A 16,198-nucleotide genomic window follows, 5' to 3' on the forward strand; every position below is an offset into this window, starting at 1 on the left:
GCCCCCTACATTTACGTCCAAACCGTTAATATATACTACAAAAAGCAGAGGGCCCGGACTGAGCACTGCGGAACGCCACTGGAAACAGCCCTCCAGTCGCAAAAATATCCGTCAACAATTACTTTTTGTTTCCTGCCACTGAGCCAATTTTGTATCCACCTTTTTTTATGTGAATGTCCTTGAGAGGGTGCAGAGGAGATGTACCAGAATGGTTCCAGGGGTGAGGGATTTTAGTTATAAGATTGTGTTGAAAAAGCCAGATTTAATAGAAGTGTACAAGATTGTGGCAGGCTTAGATAAGATAGACAAGGAAAAACCTCCCATTAACTAATGGTACAAGGCCGAGGGGATGCAGATTGAAGGTTTTGGGGAAGAGACGCAGGGAGAATATGAGGATATAATGGTCAATAGTTCATGAGATCAAACCCCAGAGAGGCTAGAGATGCTGGGATTGTTCTGCTTACAGCAGAGAAGGTTAAGGTGAGATTTAATAGAGGCATTCAAAATTGAGGGATTTTGATGGAGTAGATAAGGGTTTCTTTTGGTAGGAGGGTCGATAACCAGAGGAAACAGATTTAAGATAATTGGCAAAAAATTAAAGAGGGAAATGAGGGAAAGAAAATTTACAAAATGGTAATCTGGAACTGGATACATACTTGAGATGAAAACATTTGCAGGCCTATGGGGAAAAGCAGGTGATGGATCTAATTGGATAACTGTTACAGGCACGATGGGCCGACTGGCCTCCTGTTTTCTAAGATTGAAAGAATTTTTATGGCAAGTTGTGAAATTTATTTGTGAATCTACTTATTTTGTGGCCAGATGTTGTAAAAACCGATCTAGCAAGGGAAGCTCCCATCACTGCCCAGCGTAGCCTGCAGAAGATTCCAGTCCCAAACCCTGTGGCTGCCTCTTTGTTTTTACAGCTTCCTAGGGCACAAAGAGGCAGCCACAGGGTTTGGGACTGGAGTGTTGTGTAGGCTACGCTGGGCAGGGGTGGGACCTTCCCTTCCTAGATCGGTAATGGGTCATAGTTGCAGATGTGTACATTATTTATGTAACACTGAATTGTTTGTGCTGTGAGCAGGCAAGGAAAAGAGCAGCCCTGGTCGGAGTTCAGAAACTGACACCACGGCTCCAGACAGCGAGTCCGTTATTGTGGCAATGGAGCGAGTGTCCGTTCTCTTTGACAGGTGGGATTTTTATTCTTGTTGATTCGTAGAGAAGTTTAACTGTTGAAGAAATCTCCACCCACATGTACCAAGCCTGTGCCCAACTCTGCTCTTCTGGCTCCAAGTTACTTTTTTGAGGCTAATCTTTCCATCTATAAGTGCCGGAACTTAATCAAAGCTACGTCAGCTTACGTTCCCTCTCCTTTTCAAAGCCTATTACAATCTATGCTTTTGGCCGAAACTGTTAAATGTTGGCAAGTCCAGAGCTATTGCCTTCGGTATCCACCATGAGCTCTGTTCCCTAGACAACGACTCTTTCCCTCTCCCTGACCAATGTCTGAGTCTAAACCAGACTGTTCACCACTTAGGCACTTATTTGACTCTGAGGTAACCTTCCGTTTCCATGTCCTCTTCATTAGTAAAAGAACAAATGTTTTTTTAATGCTGGGAGTTGTGATCTGGAACGCATACTTGAAAGGGTGGTGGAAACAGATTCAATAGTAAGATTCAAAAGGGAATTGGATAAATACTAGAAGGGAACACTTACAAGGTGATGGAGGAAGAGCAGGGGAGTGGTACTAATTGGATAGCTCAAAGAGTGGACCCAAGTAGAACTGACTGAATTGCCTCTCCGCTTCGTTGTGCTACCATCTCTGAGACCACCTACTTCCACCTCTGTAACATCGCCAATCTCCACCCCTGCCTCAGCTCATCTACTCCTGAAACCCTCATCCAAGCCTTTGGTATCTCTAGACTCGATTACTCTAATGCTCCCCCACCCAGCCTCTGACCTTCCACCCTCTGTAAACTTGAGTTCATCCAAAACTCTGCTGCCTGTATCCTAACTTGCTGCACCAAGTCCAGTTCGCCCACTATCCCTGTGCTCACTGACCTACATTGGCTCCCCATCTGGCAACGCCTCTACTTTAAAATTCTCATCCTTATTTTCAAATTCCTCCCTATCTGTAACCTTCGGCCCCACAACAAATGCACCCTTTAAATTTTTTTCTAGTGTGTGACTGATTCGTTTAAATGCACAGGCCCTTTAAATCTTGTTATGTGGCCATGCACATGCACTAACTTAAAAGGGCTGACTTGCGTGGGACCTGCACGAGCGCTACCAGGTTGCTGCAGGACTGCGCAGCTTGGAGAGAACGTTGTCTACAACCCTGCAAGATCCCTGCACTCCTCCAATTCTGGCCTCTTTCGTATTCCAATTTTTGTCGCTGCCTCAGCCCGAAGCTTTGGAATTCCCTCCTTGTTTCAAGTTGAAGTGGGTGATTGTTTAAAGGCTACAAGCCCATGATTTATAGCTGATTTTAAACCATCTCTGTAAATTGATCATTGTTCTGTAAATGAATCCGCTCTGTCTGCGGCCCTCAGTTCTCCCCAAAGTTCTTTAATTTGCTTTCTGAAAACTTTTCTCGGGGCTTTTTGGATTTAGCCTGGTGGTTTTTGGTGCGGAATACAATGAGGTTTGAGTAGGTCAGCTGAGTAAACATAACTGTATAACTGCTGGGTGTCCGCAGTGTAGAACTAGCTATCGGACAACAGTGGACAACACAGAAGAGCTCTCTGGACTGAATGGTGCATTTATCAAAGGGAAAAATAGAGGCATTCTGAGACCCTTTCACAGTGGGAATCGTGGCACACTCAGTACCAAAATCAATGCATATGAAAAGTAGAATGTTGAAGTATCGAGACTTGTTCTGTGAACATTCTGCTTACAATTAACTTTAGAAATCAACACAAATCACTTTGTGTCGATGGAAACAAAATACTATTCAGAAGGGTGTTCTGTACTTAAGGGGATAAAGACCTAAAGTAAGTAGAAGATCGAATGCTTTAGTTTAGGAGCTGCTGTTTCTGAATTCAGCTGTGCAGTCTTGTGCGTACTGGGCAATTTTGCGCCTTTCCAACTGTGCATCAATTATCGCATAGACCAAGCAAATGGCAGTCAGGTTTTTTTTTTAAAGTACTGTATCCTTTTGAAGTTTTTTTTTTACCGTTTAGAATTTTTTAAAAACTCCTCAAGCTCTCCTGGTGGCTCAGTGGGTACAAAGAACAGTACAGCACAGAAACAGGCCGTTCGGCCCTCCAAGCCTGCGCCGATCTTGATGCCTGTCTCAACTAAAATATGCACCTTAAGGTATATGGCACTGAGCCATAAAAAACAAAAAGGCCCCACATTGGGCTCTGACCTAGGTTTGAGTAGCTGGGGTGGTGGTGAGCATCAGCACAACAGGCTTTAATATCTCTGGGCAGTGAATGTGGCATTGGGTGAGCAGACTTCTGAGTTTTACTGTGATGGCACTTATTGATCAGCTTTGGAACTAAAGAAATGGGCATTTGGATGAGGGACCAGAGTGTGTCCAGCCATCTAAAACTATAGACCGGCGTGAATCAAAATAATGCATTGTTAATATACTCTACCTGCCAATTCAGGAAAGGATCCTTATGATGTGCTGAATTTACTTGTGGTCTTGCTGCATTTAAGGCACCGAATGATGGCAGAAAGAATAACGTTTTTTTTTATGTTCGTCCAAGTTGTTTGTCACCTTTTTAGAGATAATTGAGTTTGTTTTTCTTTGTTGATAGAATCAGGAGGGGCTTCCCCTGTGAGGCACGGGTTGTGGCACGGATCCTTCCACAGTTCCTTGATGACTTCTTTCCACCTCAAGACGTGATGAACAAGGTCATTGGAGAATTTATTTCCAATCAGCAGCCCTACCCACAATTCATGGCCACAGTCGTTTATAAGGTATTCTGCTTTCTTCTATTTCATAGAATTTACAGCATAGAAACAGGCCATTCAACCCAACTAGTATGTGCTGGTCTCAACGCTGTGCACAAGGCACCTCCCGCCCTATTTCATCTCATCCTATCAGCATATGTTTCTATTCCTTTCTGCCTCATGTACATACCTAGCTTCCCCTTAAGAGTTGATTTGGTGATTAATGAGGCTTCCACACAGGGGTGCATCACAAAATAAATGTGCATGTAAAATATAGAACTATTTACTATAGCTTAGTAAAAGCTTAAAATTTAGACCATATATGAGAATTTTAAGATTTTTCTCGCCAATTAAGTCCCCTAACATAGACAATCGTGTGATTGTTCTCAGTAACTACTTTCCTTCTTGCTGTCCTGCTCTCTGGTTTCACAGGTTACAAGTCCTAGTGGGAGTAAAAGGACAGATGGTCCAGGCATGCTCAACCTCTGATTTGCAAGAGGTGGATGAGAAGGAGCCAGTGACCATCCCTGCTCTAATTTTCTCTCTTCTTTACCCCCCTCCACCCCCAAGAAAAAATTGGCTTTGGCTCAATGTGGAGCCTCAGTGCGACTGGAATAGGGAACTTAATGAGGTTGTTAGGGACATAGGAACAGGAGTAGGCCATTCAGCCCCTCGAGCCTGTCCCGCCATTCAATGAGATCATGGCTGATCAGCGGCCTAACTCCATATACCTGCCGTTGGCCCATATCCCTTAATATCTTTGCTTAACAAAAATCTGTCTATCTCAGATTTAAAATGAACAACTGTTCTAGCTTCAACTGCTGTTTCTGGGAGAGAGTTCCAAACCTCTACTACCCTTTGCGTGAAGAAGTGCTTCCTAACATCTCTCCTGAACCGTCTGGTCCTAATTTTTAGACTATGCCATCTAGTTTTAGAATCTCCAACCAGTGGAAATAGTTTATCTTTATCTAGCCTGTCTTTTCCTGTTCATATCTTGAAGATTTCGATCAGATCACCCCTTAACCTTCTAAATTCTAGCGAAAACAGGCCTAATTTGTGTAATCTCTCCTCGTAACTTAACCCCTGTAGTCCAGGTGTCATTCTTGTAAACCTACGTTGCACTCCCTCCAAGACCAATATATCCTTCCTAAGGTGTGGTGCCCAGAACTGCTCACAGTACTCCAAGTGGGCTCTAACCAGGGTTTTGTACAGCTGCAGCATAACCTCTGTGTCTTTACACTCCAATCCTCTAGATATAAAGGCTAGCATTCCATTCACCTTTTATGATTATTTTAGTTTTAGAGATACAGCACTAAAACAGGCCCTTCGGCCCACCGAGTCTGTGCCGACCATCAACCACCCATTTATACTAATCCTACACTAATTCCATATTCCTACCACATCCCCACCTGTCCCTATATTTTCCCTACCACCTACCTATACTAGGGGCAATTTTATAATGGCCAATTTACCTATCAACCTGCAAGTCTTTGGCATGTGGGAGGAAACCGGAGCACCCGGAGGAAACCCACGCAGACGCAGGGAGAACTTGCAAACTCCACACAGGCAGTACCCGGAATTGGACCCGGGTCGCTGGAGCTGTGAGGCTGCGGTGCTAACCACTGCGCCACTGTGCCGCCCCAAATGCTCGTGGCATTTTAAAGATCTATGCACCTGAACCCCCAAGTCTCTTTGGACAGCCACTGTATTTAACCTCTTCCCATTTAGAAAGTACCCTGCTCGATCCTTTTTTGGTCCAAAATGGATAATCTCACATTTGCCCACATTGAAATCCATCTGCCACAGTCTTGCCCATTCACCTAGTCTGTCAATATCTCTTTGCAATTTTATGCTATCATCTAGACTGTCTACAATGCCGTCTAACTTTGTATCATCAGCAAATTTGGATATATGACTTACTATGCCATCATCCAAGTCGTTAATGAATAATGTGAATAATTGAGGCCCCAACACAGATCCCTGCGGGACACCACGAGTCACATCCTGCCAATCGGAGTACTTACCCATTATCCCCACTCTCTGTCGCCTACCACTCAACCAACTTCCTAACCATGTCAATAATTTGCCCTCAACTTCATGGGCTTCTCCCTTAGTTAACAGTCTCTCATGTGGGACTTTATCAGATGCCTTCTGGAAGTCCATATAAATAACATCCATAGACATTCCCCTGTCCACTACCTTAGTTACCTCTTCAAAACATTCAATGTGATTTGTCAGGCATGACCTTCCCGTCATGAATCCATGCTGGCTGTCCCTGATTAACTGAAATTTTTCTAGGTGTTCAGTCACCCTATCCTTGATTATAGACTCCAGCAACTTGCCCACCACAGATGTCAGGCTAACTGGTCTGTAATTTCCTTGGTTCCCCCTTTCACCCTTCTTAAAAAGTGGAGTGACATGTGCAACTTTCCAATCCAGAGGGACCACTCCTGAATCTAGGGAACTCTGAAAGACGATAGTTAGGGCATCTACAATGTGCTCCCCTACTTCCTTTAACACCCTCGGATGGAAACCGTCAGGTCCTGAGGATTTCTCACTTTTTAGTTCCATTAATTTCCATGTTACTGATGTTCTTTACGTTAATTGTATTGTAAGGTTGTTGAGTCAAAGCTGCTCGCATGTACTCTACAGTATTACATGTCAGCTTTCTTGGCACGTGAAACTATTTAATAATTCTGTCCTGAATTCAGAGAGATTCTGTGTGTTCTTTCCTTTGCAGGTGTTTCAGACTTTACATAATACTGGACAATCTTCCATGGTGAGGGACTGGGTAATGTTGTCACTTTCAAACTTTACGCAGAGAACACCAATAGCAATGGCAATGTGGAGCCTCTCCTGTTTCTTCGTCAGTGCTTCAACCAGTGCATGGATCTCGGCTCTGTATCCTTGTTAATTATTCGCATACTTAGAGGCTCGAATGGATGTTGCACCAGATTGTGATTGAGCCAAGCTGTTGATGCGAGCTTCAGGATCTGCTATTACCTGGAGCAGTTGCTGTGTTCTGCCAAGGGTGCAGTCAGTGGAGTATTTGAAATGGGCAGCAATATTTTAGTGACTAGTCTGGCTTTGTTTGACTGTAGTTGTCATACAGTGCAGTGTACAGATTAATGTATAAATCTTGTAAGAATAGCTTTACAAATATCACGACTCCAGCACTTCTATGTTACAACACTGCACTTCAAAAGTACTTCATTGGCTGTAAAGTGCTTTGGGAAGTCCTGAGGTCATGAAAGATGCTAAGTAAGTTTTCTAGTTTTAAATCATTCACTAAAAGCCTTTTATTGTATTTTTGCTCTTTTTTTTCATTCTGGGTCTCCCTGAGCTACACTGCAGCTAGCACAGGGTGGGGTGCATAAATACAAGGTGCGCACTAAATAGATCAGAAAGAATTGAGGAGGAATTTCTTTACACTGAGTGGTGAAAATTTGGAACTTGCTGCCACATGGATTGATTGCAGCAGAGAAAAGTGTCACATTTAAGGGGAAGCTTGGTGTATACATAAAGGGGAAAGTGATAGAAGAATACGGAGGGCAGGGTGGAAAGACGTAATTGAAGTGGGAGGAGTCATAGATCAGTTGGGCTGAATAGCCTGACTAATAAAAACAGAAAGTGCTGGAAATACTCAGCAGGTCAGGCAGCATCTGTGGAGAGAGAAGCAGAGTTAACGTTTCAGGTCTGTGACCTTTCATCAGAACTGACTCTGCAGCCTTATTCACTGTAGTTTTAAGCTTCGAGAGGTGTGCAGGAGGATGCCTGAGTGACTTCCTCCCTTCTGGAGGGCACAGCTGAGATCTTCTGGATAATGGACTTGAATCCATGTCCCACCGTATTTGTCAAATAGTGTGGAATAAAGTAGAAAAATCAGATACAGGTCTGCCCTATAACTTGTTATTTTCAAAATTAAGCTTGCACAAGTTCACTTAAAAGAACATACATGACCATAAATTAGCTCTTACAAAATAGTTTAAATGTTTTCCCAAAATCTCTTCATTTCATACAACTTGAAAGACTTGCATTTATATAGCGTCTTTCACAACCTCAGGACGTCCCAAAGTGTTTTACAGCCAATGAGGTATGTTTGAAATGTAATTACTCTTGTAATAAAGGGGACATACGAATTAAGAGCAGGAGTAGGCCACTCAGCCCTTTGAGCCTGTTCCGCCATTCAATAAGCTCATGGCTGAACTGATTACTCCACGTTTTCACCTACCCCTGATAATCTTCCACCCCCTTGCTTATCAAGAATCCATCTACTTCTGCCTTAAAAATATTCAAAGACTCTGCTTTCACCGCCTTTTGAGGAAGAGAATTCCAAAGACTCATGACCCTCTGAGAGAAAAAATTTCTCCTCATCGCTGTCTTAAATGGGCGACCCCTTATTTTTAAACAGTGACCCCTAGTTCGAGATTCTCCCACAAGGAGAAACGTCCACATCCACCCTGTCAAGACCCGTCAGGATCTTATATGTTTCAATCAATTCGCCTCTTACTCTTCTAAGTTTCAGCGGATACAAGCCTAGTCTGTCCAATCTTTCCTCATACGACAGCCAGCCCATTCCAGGTATTAGTCTAGTAAACCTTCTCTGTACTGCCTCCAACGCATTTACATCCTTAATACCAGGTCTAGTATAGCCTGCTGTCTGGCTCCAGAACATATTGTTCCAAGAAATTATTCAGAAAACATTCTATGTACTCCTAATCTAGGCTACCTCTGCTCAACTGTTTTTCCAGTCTATATGTAGGTTAAAATCCCCTATAATTATCACTGTACTTTTCTGACAGGCTGCCGTTATTTCTTCCTTTATAACCCGTCCTACAGTGTGGTTAATGTAGGTGGCCTGTACACCATTCCCACAAGTGACTTCTTGCTTTTATGATTTCTCATCTCTACCCAAACTGCTTCTACATCCTGGTCTCCTGAACTGAAGTAATTCCCTCTCTATTGTGCTAATACCATCATTAAATAACAGAGCCACCCCTTCACCTTTTCCTAGCTTCCGGTCCTTCCTAAATGTCATGTACCTTTCAATATTCAGGTCCCAATCCATGTCATCCTGCAGCCATGTCTCTGTAATGGCTATCAGATCGTACTTATTTATTTCTATTTGTGCTCTCAGTTCATCTGTTTTGTTTTGAATGCTACGTGCATTCAGATACAGGGCCTTTAGTTTTGTCCTTTTATCATTTTTGTAACCTTTAGCCATATCTGTTGATTTACTCTTCTGTACCCATGTTCATAGAATGTGTGGGTGAGTGTAGATGAATAGACCTATAAATATCCTATAAATGGGAATACAGCATCCAATTTATGCAGGCCAAGTTTTTTTTGGTTCATGGGATGTGTGGGCATTGCTGGCAAGGCCAGCATTAATTGCCTATCAGAAGGTGATGGTGAGTCTCCTTCTTGAACTGCTGCATTCCATGTGGAGTAAGTACACCCACGGTACTGTAAGGGAGGGAGTTTCAGGATTTTGACCCAGCTCCCTCAAATAGTAATGAGTTAACAACTGGATAATCTATTTCAGTGATATTAGTTGAGAGATGAATGTTGGCCAGAACCACCGGAGAGAATTCTATTGCTGCTTTTCCAAATGGTGCCATGGTGTATTTTACCTGAGAGGGAACATGGGACCTCGCTTTAATGTCTTATCCAACAGAATGACATCTCCAATATGCAGCACTCTCTCAGTACTGCACGGAAGTGTTAGCCTATTCTGGAGATCGTAATAACTAAGATGTAATGAGAGATTTTGTGAATGTTTTGTGAAATAGAAAGGGAGGGGTTAAAGGAAGCCGTGTGCTCCTACTTGAGCTTGGTAAGAATTGTAATTGGCTTGATGCATATTATCTGGGAAGGTTAGAAAACTGGTCTAGATCAAACATGACGTTAATGCCATTACAGAACAGATCACAGTATGGTTACAGTGAAATGATTTCTTAACTGGACTTGCAGCCTCCCCCACATTATCAGCCGAATGGGAAAATCTGAACAAATGGATGTAAACCTCTTCTGCTTGTTGGCCATGGACTTCTACAGGAAACAGATTGATGAGGAGCTGGATCGCCGTGCCTTCCAGTCAGTCTTTGAAATGGTGGCAACTCCTGGCAGCCCATATCATCAGCTGTTGACCTGCTTGCGAAGCATTCACCAGGTTGCGCAGTTCTGAATTGCAGTGTCTGGGGACTTGACATGTGGAGAGGACTTCTTAAACACAGTGGCATACTCAGTGGGATGGGACAGGACACAAGAGTCCCTTTGCAGCAATCTCAGTATTCTCAAGTCACACTCTCAGCATGTTCCTTCCAAATGTTCTGACTCTTTCAGTTACTTGTTGTAATGTGGTTGTATGTCTAATTTAGTGCATATAATCACAAAACATTAATCTTCTCAGGATGTAAGATGTGGTAATATCAGTAAAACTTGTCTTTTAACCGAAGATTTATATATCATGTAAAGTATGTACAATTGTAAAACCTGTGATGCATGAATTTATCACATAACTTGCAATGAACAAAACCACTATGTTGAATGTCTTCTATGTCTGTCTGTCTTTGGCTGTGGATGAAGTCTGAGTGAGGTTTCAAAACAGGCGTGGCTGTGATGTATGAGTGAATATTTATTTTGATTTGGTGCGGGCCCATAATGCAGCATTGAGTTCACAATTTCCATCAAACGGCATTTGATTTCTTAATGAAATAGTGTGTCTATGTACTATACAAAGAAAAATATATTTATTATTAGCTGTGAAGTTAGACATAACACGATCTGGTATTCAGGTCATATTTGAGAAGGGAAAAAATGAACCAATTCTATCAAGATGACCTATTTAGTGGAAAATGAAATTTAGCACGTGGGTTTGATATTATGAGGTTAAACATTACAGCAAGTCAGAGTTTATAACTATTCGTCACCTCAACACAAGAGTCCGTGTTCAAATTAGTCAGTGTTTTCCATATATGAACTTCCATAACATTTCCAGATCTCTTTTTTTTGTCTTTTGTCTGTCTGGCTAAATTGTTTCACAATGAGATCAGACTAGAATATCAAAACCCTATGATGGATTATTATAGCAAAACGCAAATGTTAACAAACTGAACTTGAGCTGTTTTTGTAAAGTTTTAATTTGTTTGCAATTACTCAATTTTTCCCCAAATCAGAGTTATGATATGCAGTTGAATATATAAAGTGGCAAGAAAACCCTAAACTAATCATGCATTTACTGATTTAAATCATTACTTGACTATATAATTCAATTTTTGGTGTTTTGAGACAGAATCAACCTTAGAAATGCTTCAGTAAAGCAATAATTTTTTTTTAATAGTGTTTGTAGTCATGTTGCTATCCACATCAAGCATTCTCATGTTTTGTTAAGGTGAATGTGTGTGAACACATCTTGTCTTATCATCTTCCACATGTCTAATACTGGGACAGACACTTGCTTGGTTGCACATGTTAATGAGAACATTGAATGAAATGGCAGGACCACCACGTTCTTTTAAGTCTGCTGTAGTTAACCTCCTACTTGATGTTTGGGGTTGAGAGGTGGGGGGCAGGATGGGGAAGGGAACTTGAATTTTCATCGTAGTTTCCAAATTTAATGCTGTACAACCTTGTGCTTCTGTCATGTTCTGCAATGTGATTTATATATTGCCGACAACAGTATCTAACAAACTTAGACTTAGCCAATAGGCTAAGTTCTTACCATTACACAGTGGAGATTTACTCATGGTATATATTGTGACAACTTCCTGCCATACTGTTGCTGTGTCCCAAGTTAGACAGGGTGTCTATTTTTATTTATATATGTATACATATATATATATATATAGCTGAACAGACTGTCAATAGTAATACAGGTACGGTGGAGCTGCTTCTAAATTCCACAGAGACTCTTGATCTGACTATGTTTATACAATGGCTATGACAGACACATGGCTAGAGCCCTTGTATTAAGTGTTAGTCCTCATAGTACCCATTAAAACCATAACTGAAATGTTGCATTTTAATTCTAAATGACTTAATTTGCACTTTGAAAAATAAAAGGACTTACTGAAACATGGTACCTGTAATTTGTGACGTTTTATATTCTGAAATGAGGATGTCTCATTTTAAATTTAAAGTAAGGTTTGTCTTAGCGGCATTAACTTGCTGTGTTAGCAATTTTTATTTTAGTTGTAAGATCAGTGATGCAGTAAGGCATCATGTATGAAGATATGAGAAGACAGAATATAAATAATAAAACTATGTATACCAGATTCCTACACAATGCTTGTACATTAAATTAGTAATGAGCATGCTTTACAAATTGTTGAAAGAAGGAAAAAGAGCACTTAACTGAGCTTATTACAGTAGTTGTTTACAGATGTTTTCATTCCTATGACACAAAACAGTATACTGTTGGTTCTAAGGGAAGAAAACTTGAGTGTACAGTTTACCCGTGAGCCATTGAACTGCATGCTCATCATGTTCAAAACCAACGATGTTCTGGAAATATTTTTTGGCACATCTGGGAAAAATGCAATTAGATAACTGTCAAAGTTATATATAAAAAAAACTGAGCACTAAAAGTGTTGCGTGGTTGGTTCATTGCAATAAATATACTCCAGAAAAGAGAAGGCTGAGGAGTGACCTGATAGAATTAAAAATTTTAACGAGGTTTGCTAGGATAGTCATAGATAAATGTTTGCACTTTTGAGGGCGACTAAAAGTACAACTAAAAGTAGTGGCCATAAATATACGGTAGTCACTAATAAGCCCAATAGGCAATCAGGAGAAACTTCTTCACCCAGAGAGTACTTCCAATGTGGAACTCGCTACCTCATGGAGTAGTTGGGGTAAATAGCATAGATGCATTTAAGTGGAAGCTAGATAAGGACATGAGGGGAAAAGGAATAAAAGGGTATGATGGGGATAAATGAAGGTGGGTGAGAGGAGGCTTGTTTGGAGCATGGACCAGTTGGGCCAAATGGCCTGTTTCTGTGCTGTAAGTACCACATAATGTAACTAACAAGTTACTGCAAGGATAGGTTTTGAGACCATGGCTGTTTCAATGTACGTTAGTTATTTGGAGGATTAAAGCTCCGTATGTTGGTGATGCTAAATTTGGAGGGGATCGCTTTGTTCTGGCTATCACATGCTGCTTCCACTGTTTAGCATGCATGTAGTCCTGTGTATGCTTGGCATGTGCTCGTGCACTCCGCATTGAATCAGGGTTGATCCCCTGGCTTAATGGTAATGATTGAGAGAAGGAGATATAAGCCATGAGATTACAGATTGTGGTTGAATACAATTCTGCTATTGCTGATGGTCCAGAGCACCTCTTGGATGCCCAGTTTTGAGCTGCTAGATCTGTTCTGAATCTATCCCATTTAGCACAGTGTCAGTGTCACACAAACACTTCATCTCCACAAGTACTGTGCAGTGGTCACTCCTACCAATTCTGTCATGAACAGATGCACCTTGTGAAAGGTAGATTGATGAGGTTGAGGTGAAGTAGGTTTTTCCCTTTTGTTGGTCCCCTTACCATCTGCCACAGGCCCAGTCTGGCAGATAGGTCCTTCAGGACTCAGCCAGCTTGGTCAGTTGTGCTATCAAGCCAATGGACATTCAAGTTCCCCAGCCAAAGTACATGCTGTGTCTTTGCTACCCTCATGCTTCTTTCAAGTGGTATAGATCAATACTCAATGGAGTATTGATTCATTAGCTGAGGGAGGGCGGTAGGCGGTAATCAGCAGGAGGTTTCCTTTCCCATGTTTGACCTGATGCCGTGGGATTTCATGGGGTCGAGAGTCAATGTTGAGAAGTCCCAGGGCAACTCCCTTCTGACTTATATACCACTGTGCCGCCACCTCTGGTAGGTCTAGACAGGATATACCCAGGGATGGCGATCGTGGAGTCTGGGATATTGGCTGTCAGCTATGATTTACTGAGTATGACTATTGTCAGGCTGTTGCTTGCCTCATCTGTGGGACAGTTTTCCCAATTTGGCCGGAATTTTGGGAGGAGGACTTTGCAGTTCTGATGAAAGGTCACGCAGATCTAAAGCATTAACACTTTTTCCTCTCCACAGATGCTGCCTGACCTGAGTAATTCCAGCATTTTCTGTTTTTGTTTCAGATTTCCAGCATCTGCGGTATTTTGCTTATGTAACCTAAATTAAATACTATGGGTACTAGCTATGTTTACATTTGAAAAAAGACAACTTAGAGAGGATATTGAGATATTTAAGATCATAAAGGGATTTGATAAACTGGAGCTGGTAGCAGTGTTCAATAATGACGCAAACCTTTAGAATAAGTGGACGTGGAAAAGGTGAATACACAGAACATGTAAAGCAGCAAAGTTAGGAAGGCAGTAGAGGCAGAGGGTGTTAAAAATCTTGATGGACGATAAATCTTTGTTGGACAGGTTAATTGAAGTGTGACCTTAAGGACTGGCTTGGTGGATGGAAAGGATCTTTGGGTTCTTTGTTTCTAGAGCATTATAACCAGAGGTGAAGGAGTTTTAGTTCTGTGCAACAGGTGGTGTGTCATTGGTAACAGTGGCTTTCTTTTTCTATTTGTTGATGGGGTGTGAGCAAATATTGCCCATCCCTAATTGCCCTGGAGAAGGTGGAGATAAACCGCTGCAGTCCATGTGTTGTAGGTACATCCAATGTGCTGTTTAAGAGGGAGTTTGAGGACTTTGACCCAGCGACAGTGAAGGAACGGTGACATTGTTCCAAGTCAGGCAGGTGTGTGACTTGGAGGGGAGCGTGCAGGTGGTGATATTCCCTTGCATCTGCTGCCCATGTTGCAGGTTTGGAAGGTGCTGTCTCAGGAGCCTTGGTAAGTTGCTGCAGTGCATCTTGTAAGTGGTACACATTGCTTCACTGTGTGCCAGTAGGGGGGGGGAGTGAATGTTTTAAGATGGTGCTTGGGATGCCGATCAAGCGGGCTGTTTTGTCCTGGATGGTGTCGTGCTTCTTGAGAGTTGGAGCCGCACCCACCCCAGGCAAGTGGAGAGTATTCCATCACACTCCTGACTTAAGAAATCATAGGAAGTTACAGCATGGATGGAGGCTATTCAGGTCATCATGTCCGTCCCAATCAACGTGGAGTCATCATGCCAATCCCACTTTCCGATTCTTGATCCATAACCTTGTAGGTTACGGCACTTCATATCCAAGTACTTTTTAAATGTTAAGGGGGTTTCTGCCTCTACCACCCTTTCAGGCAGTGAGTTCCAGATACCCACCATCCTCTGGGTCAAAAAGTGTCTCTTTAAATTCCTTTTAAACCTTCTGTCTTTTACCCTAAATCTATGCCTCTTGGTTCTGGACCCCTCAGCCAAGGGAAATAGGGCTTTCCTATCCACTCTATCTATCTCATAATTTTATGCACTTCAATTAGGTCTCCCTCAGCCTCCTCTGTTCCAAAGAAAACAACTCTATTCAATCCTTCCTCATAACTTAACATTTTTCCAGGTCAGGCATCATCCTCATGAATCTCCTGTGTATCCTCTCTAGTGCAATCACATCTTTCCTATAGTGCAGTGACCAGAACTGCATGCAGTACTCTAGCTGTGGCCCCACCAGTGTTTTGTACAGTTCCAATACAACCTCCCAGCTCAAAGACTGTATGCATCAGCTAATGAAGGCAAGTATCCCATATACCTTCTTGACCACCTTATCTACCTGTCCAACCACCATCAGGAACTATGGGCATGTACTCCAAGGTCCCTCCATTCCTCTACACTTCTCAGTATCCTACCATTTATTGTGTATTCCCTTGTTTGCCTCTCCTAAATGCATTATCTCACACACTGGATCGAACTCCATTTGATATCTGTTCCACCTGACTAGTCCATTGCTATCTTCCTACAGTCTACAACTTCATAATTATTAACGACACAGCCAATTTCTGTATCATCTGAAAACTTCTTAATCATACCCCCTACATTCAAGTCCAAGTCATTGGCATTTATCACAAAAAGCAAGGGACCTAGCACTGAGCCCTATGGAACCCCACTGGAAATGGCCTTCCATTCATAAAAAACACCCATCGACCATTATTCTTTGCTTCCTGCCTCTAAGCTAATTTTGGATCCTTGTTTTGGATCCCATGGACTCTTACTTTCATGAGCAGTCTGCCATGTGGGACCTTACCAAGAATCTTGTAAAATCCATATAGGCTACATTAAATGCACTACACTCATCGACCCTCCTTTTCAATCATGTTAGTAAGACCTGAACTTCCCTTAAATCCATGCTGACTGTCCTTGATTATTCTGT

At 42.1% G+C, this 16,198-nt stretch overlaps 1 protein-coding gene across 6 annotated transcripts in view; it reads left to right on the forward strand.

Moving 5' to 3' along the window:
- The window catches only part of htt (huntingtin), a 260,486-nt gene extending 248,500 nt beyond the window's left edge, over positions 1-11,986 (forward strand). For all 6 annotated transcript variants that reach the window (XM_068029245.1, XM_068029247.1, XM_068029246.1 and 3 more), the window contains 4 exons: positions 1,088-1,193; positions 3,771-3,933; positions 6,647-6,807; positions 9,880-11,986. In XM_068029245.1, the coding sequence (XP_067885346.1) occupies positions 1,088-1,193; positions 3,771-3,933; positions 6,647-6,807; positions 9,880-10,093 (644 nt within the window). In that variant the 3' untranslated portion in view covers positions 10,094-11,986. The remainder of the gene's footprint in view (positions 1-1,087; positions 1,194-3,770; positions 3,934-6,646; positions 6,808-9,879) is intronic.
- Positions 11,987-16,198: the final 4,212 nt, after the last annotated feature.

This window comes from Heterodontus francisci, chromosome 4 (genome assembly GCF_036365525.1).
Source record: "Heterodontus francisci isolate sHetFra1 chromosome 4, sHetFra1.hap1, whole genome shotgun sequence".
In the NCBI taxonomy this organism is placed as follows: Eukaryota; Metazoa; Chordata; class Chondrichthyes; order Heterodontiformes; family Heterodontidae; genus Heterodontus; species Heterodontus francisci.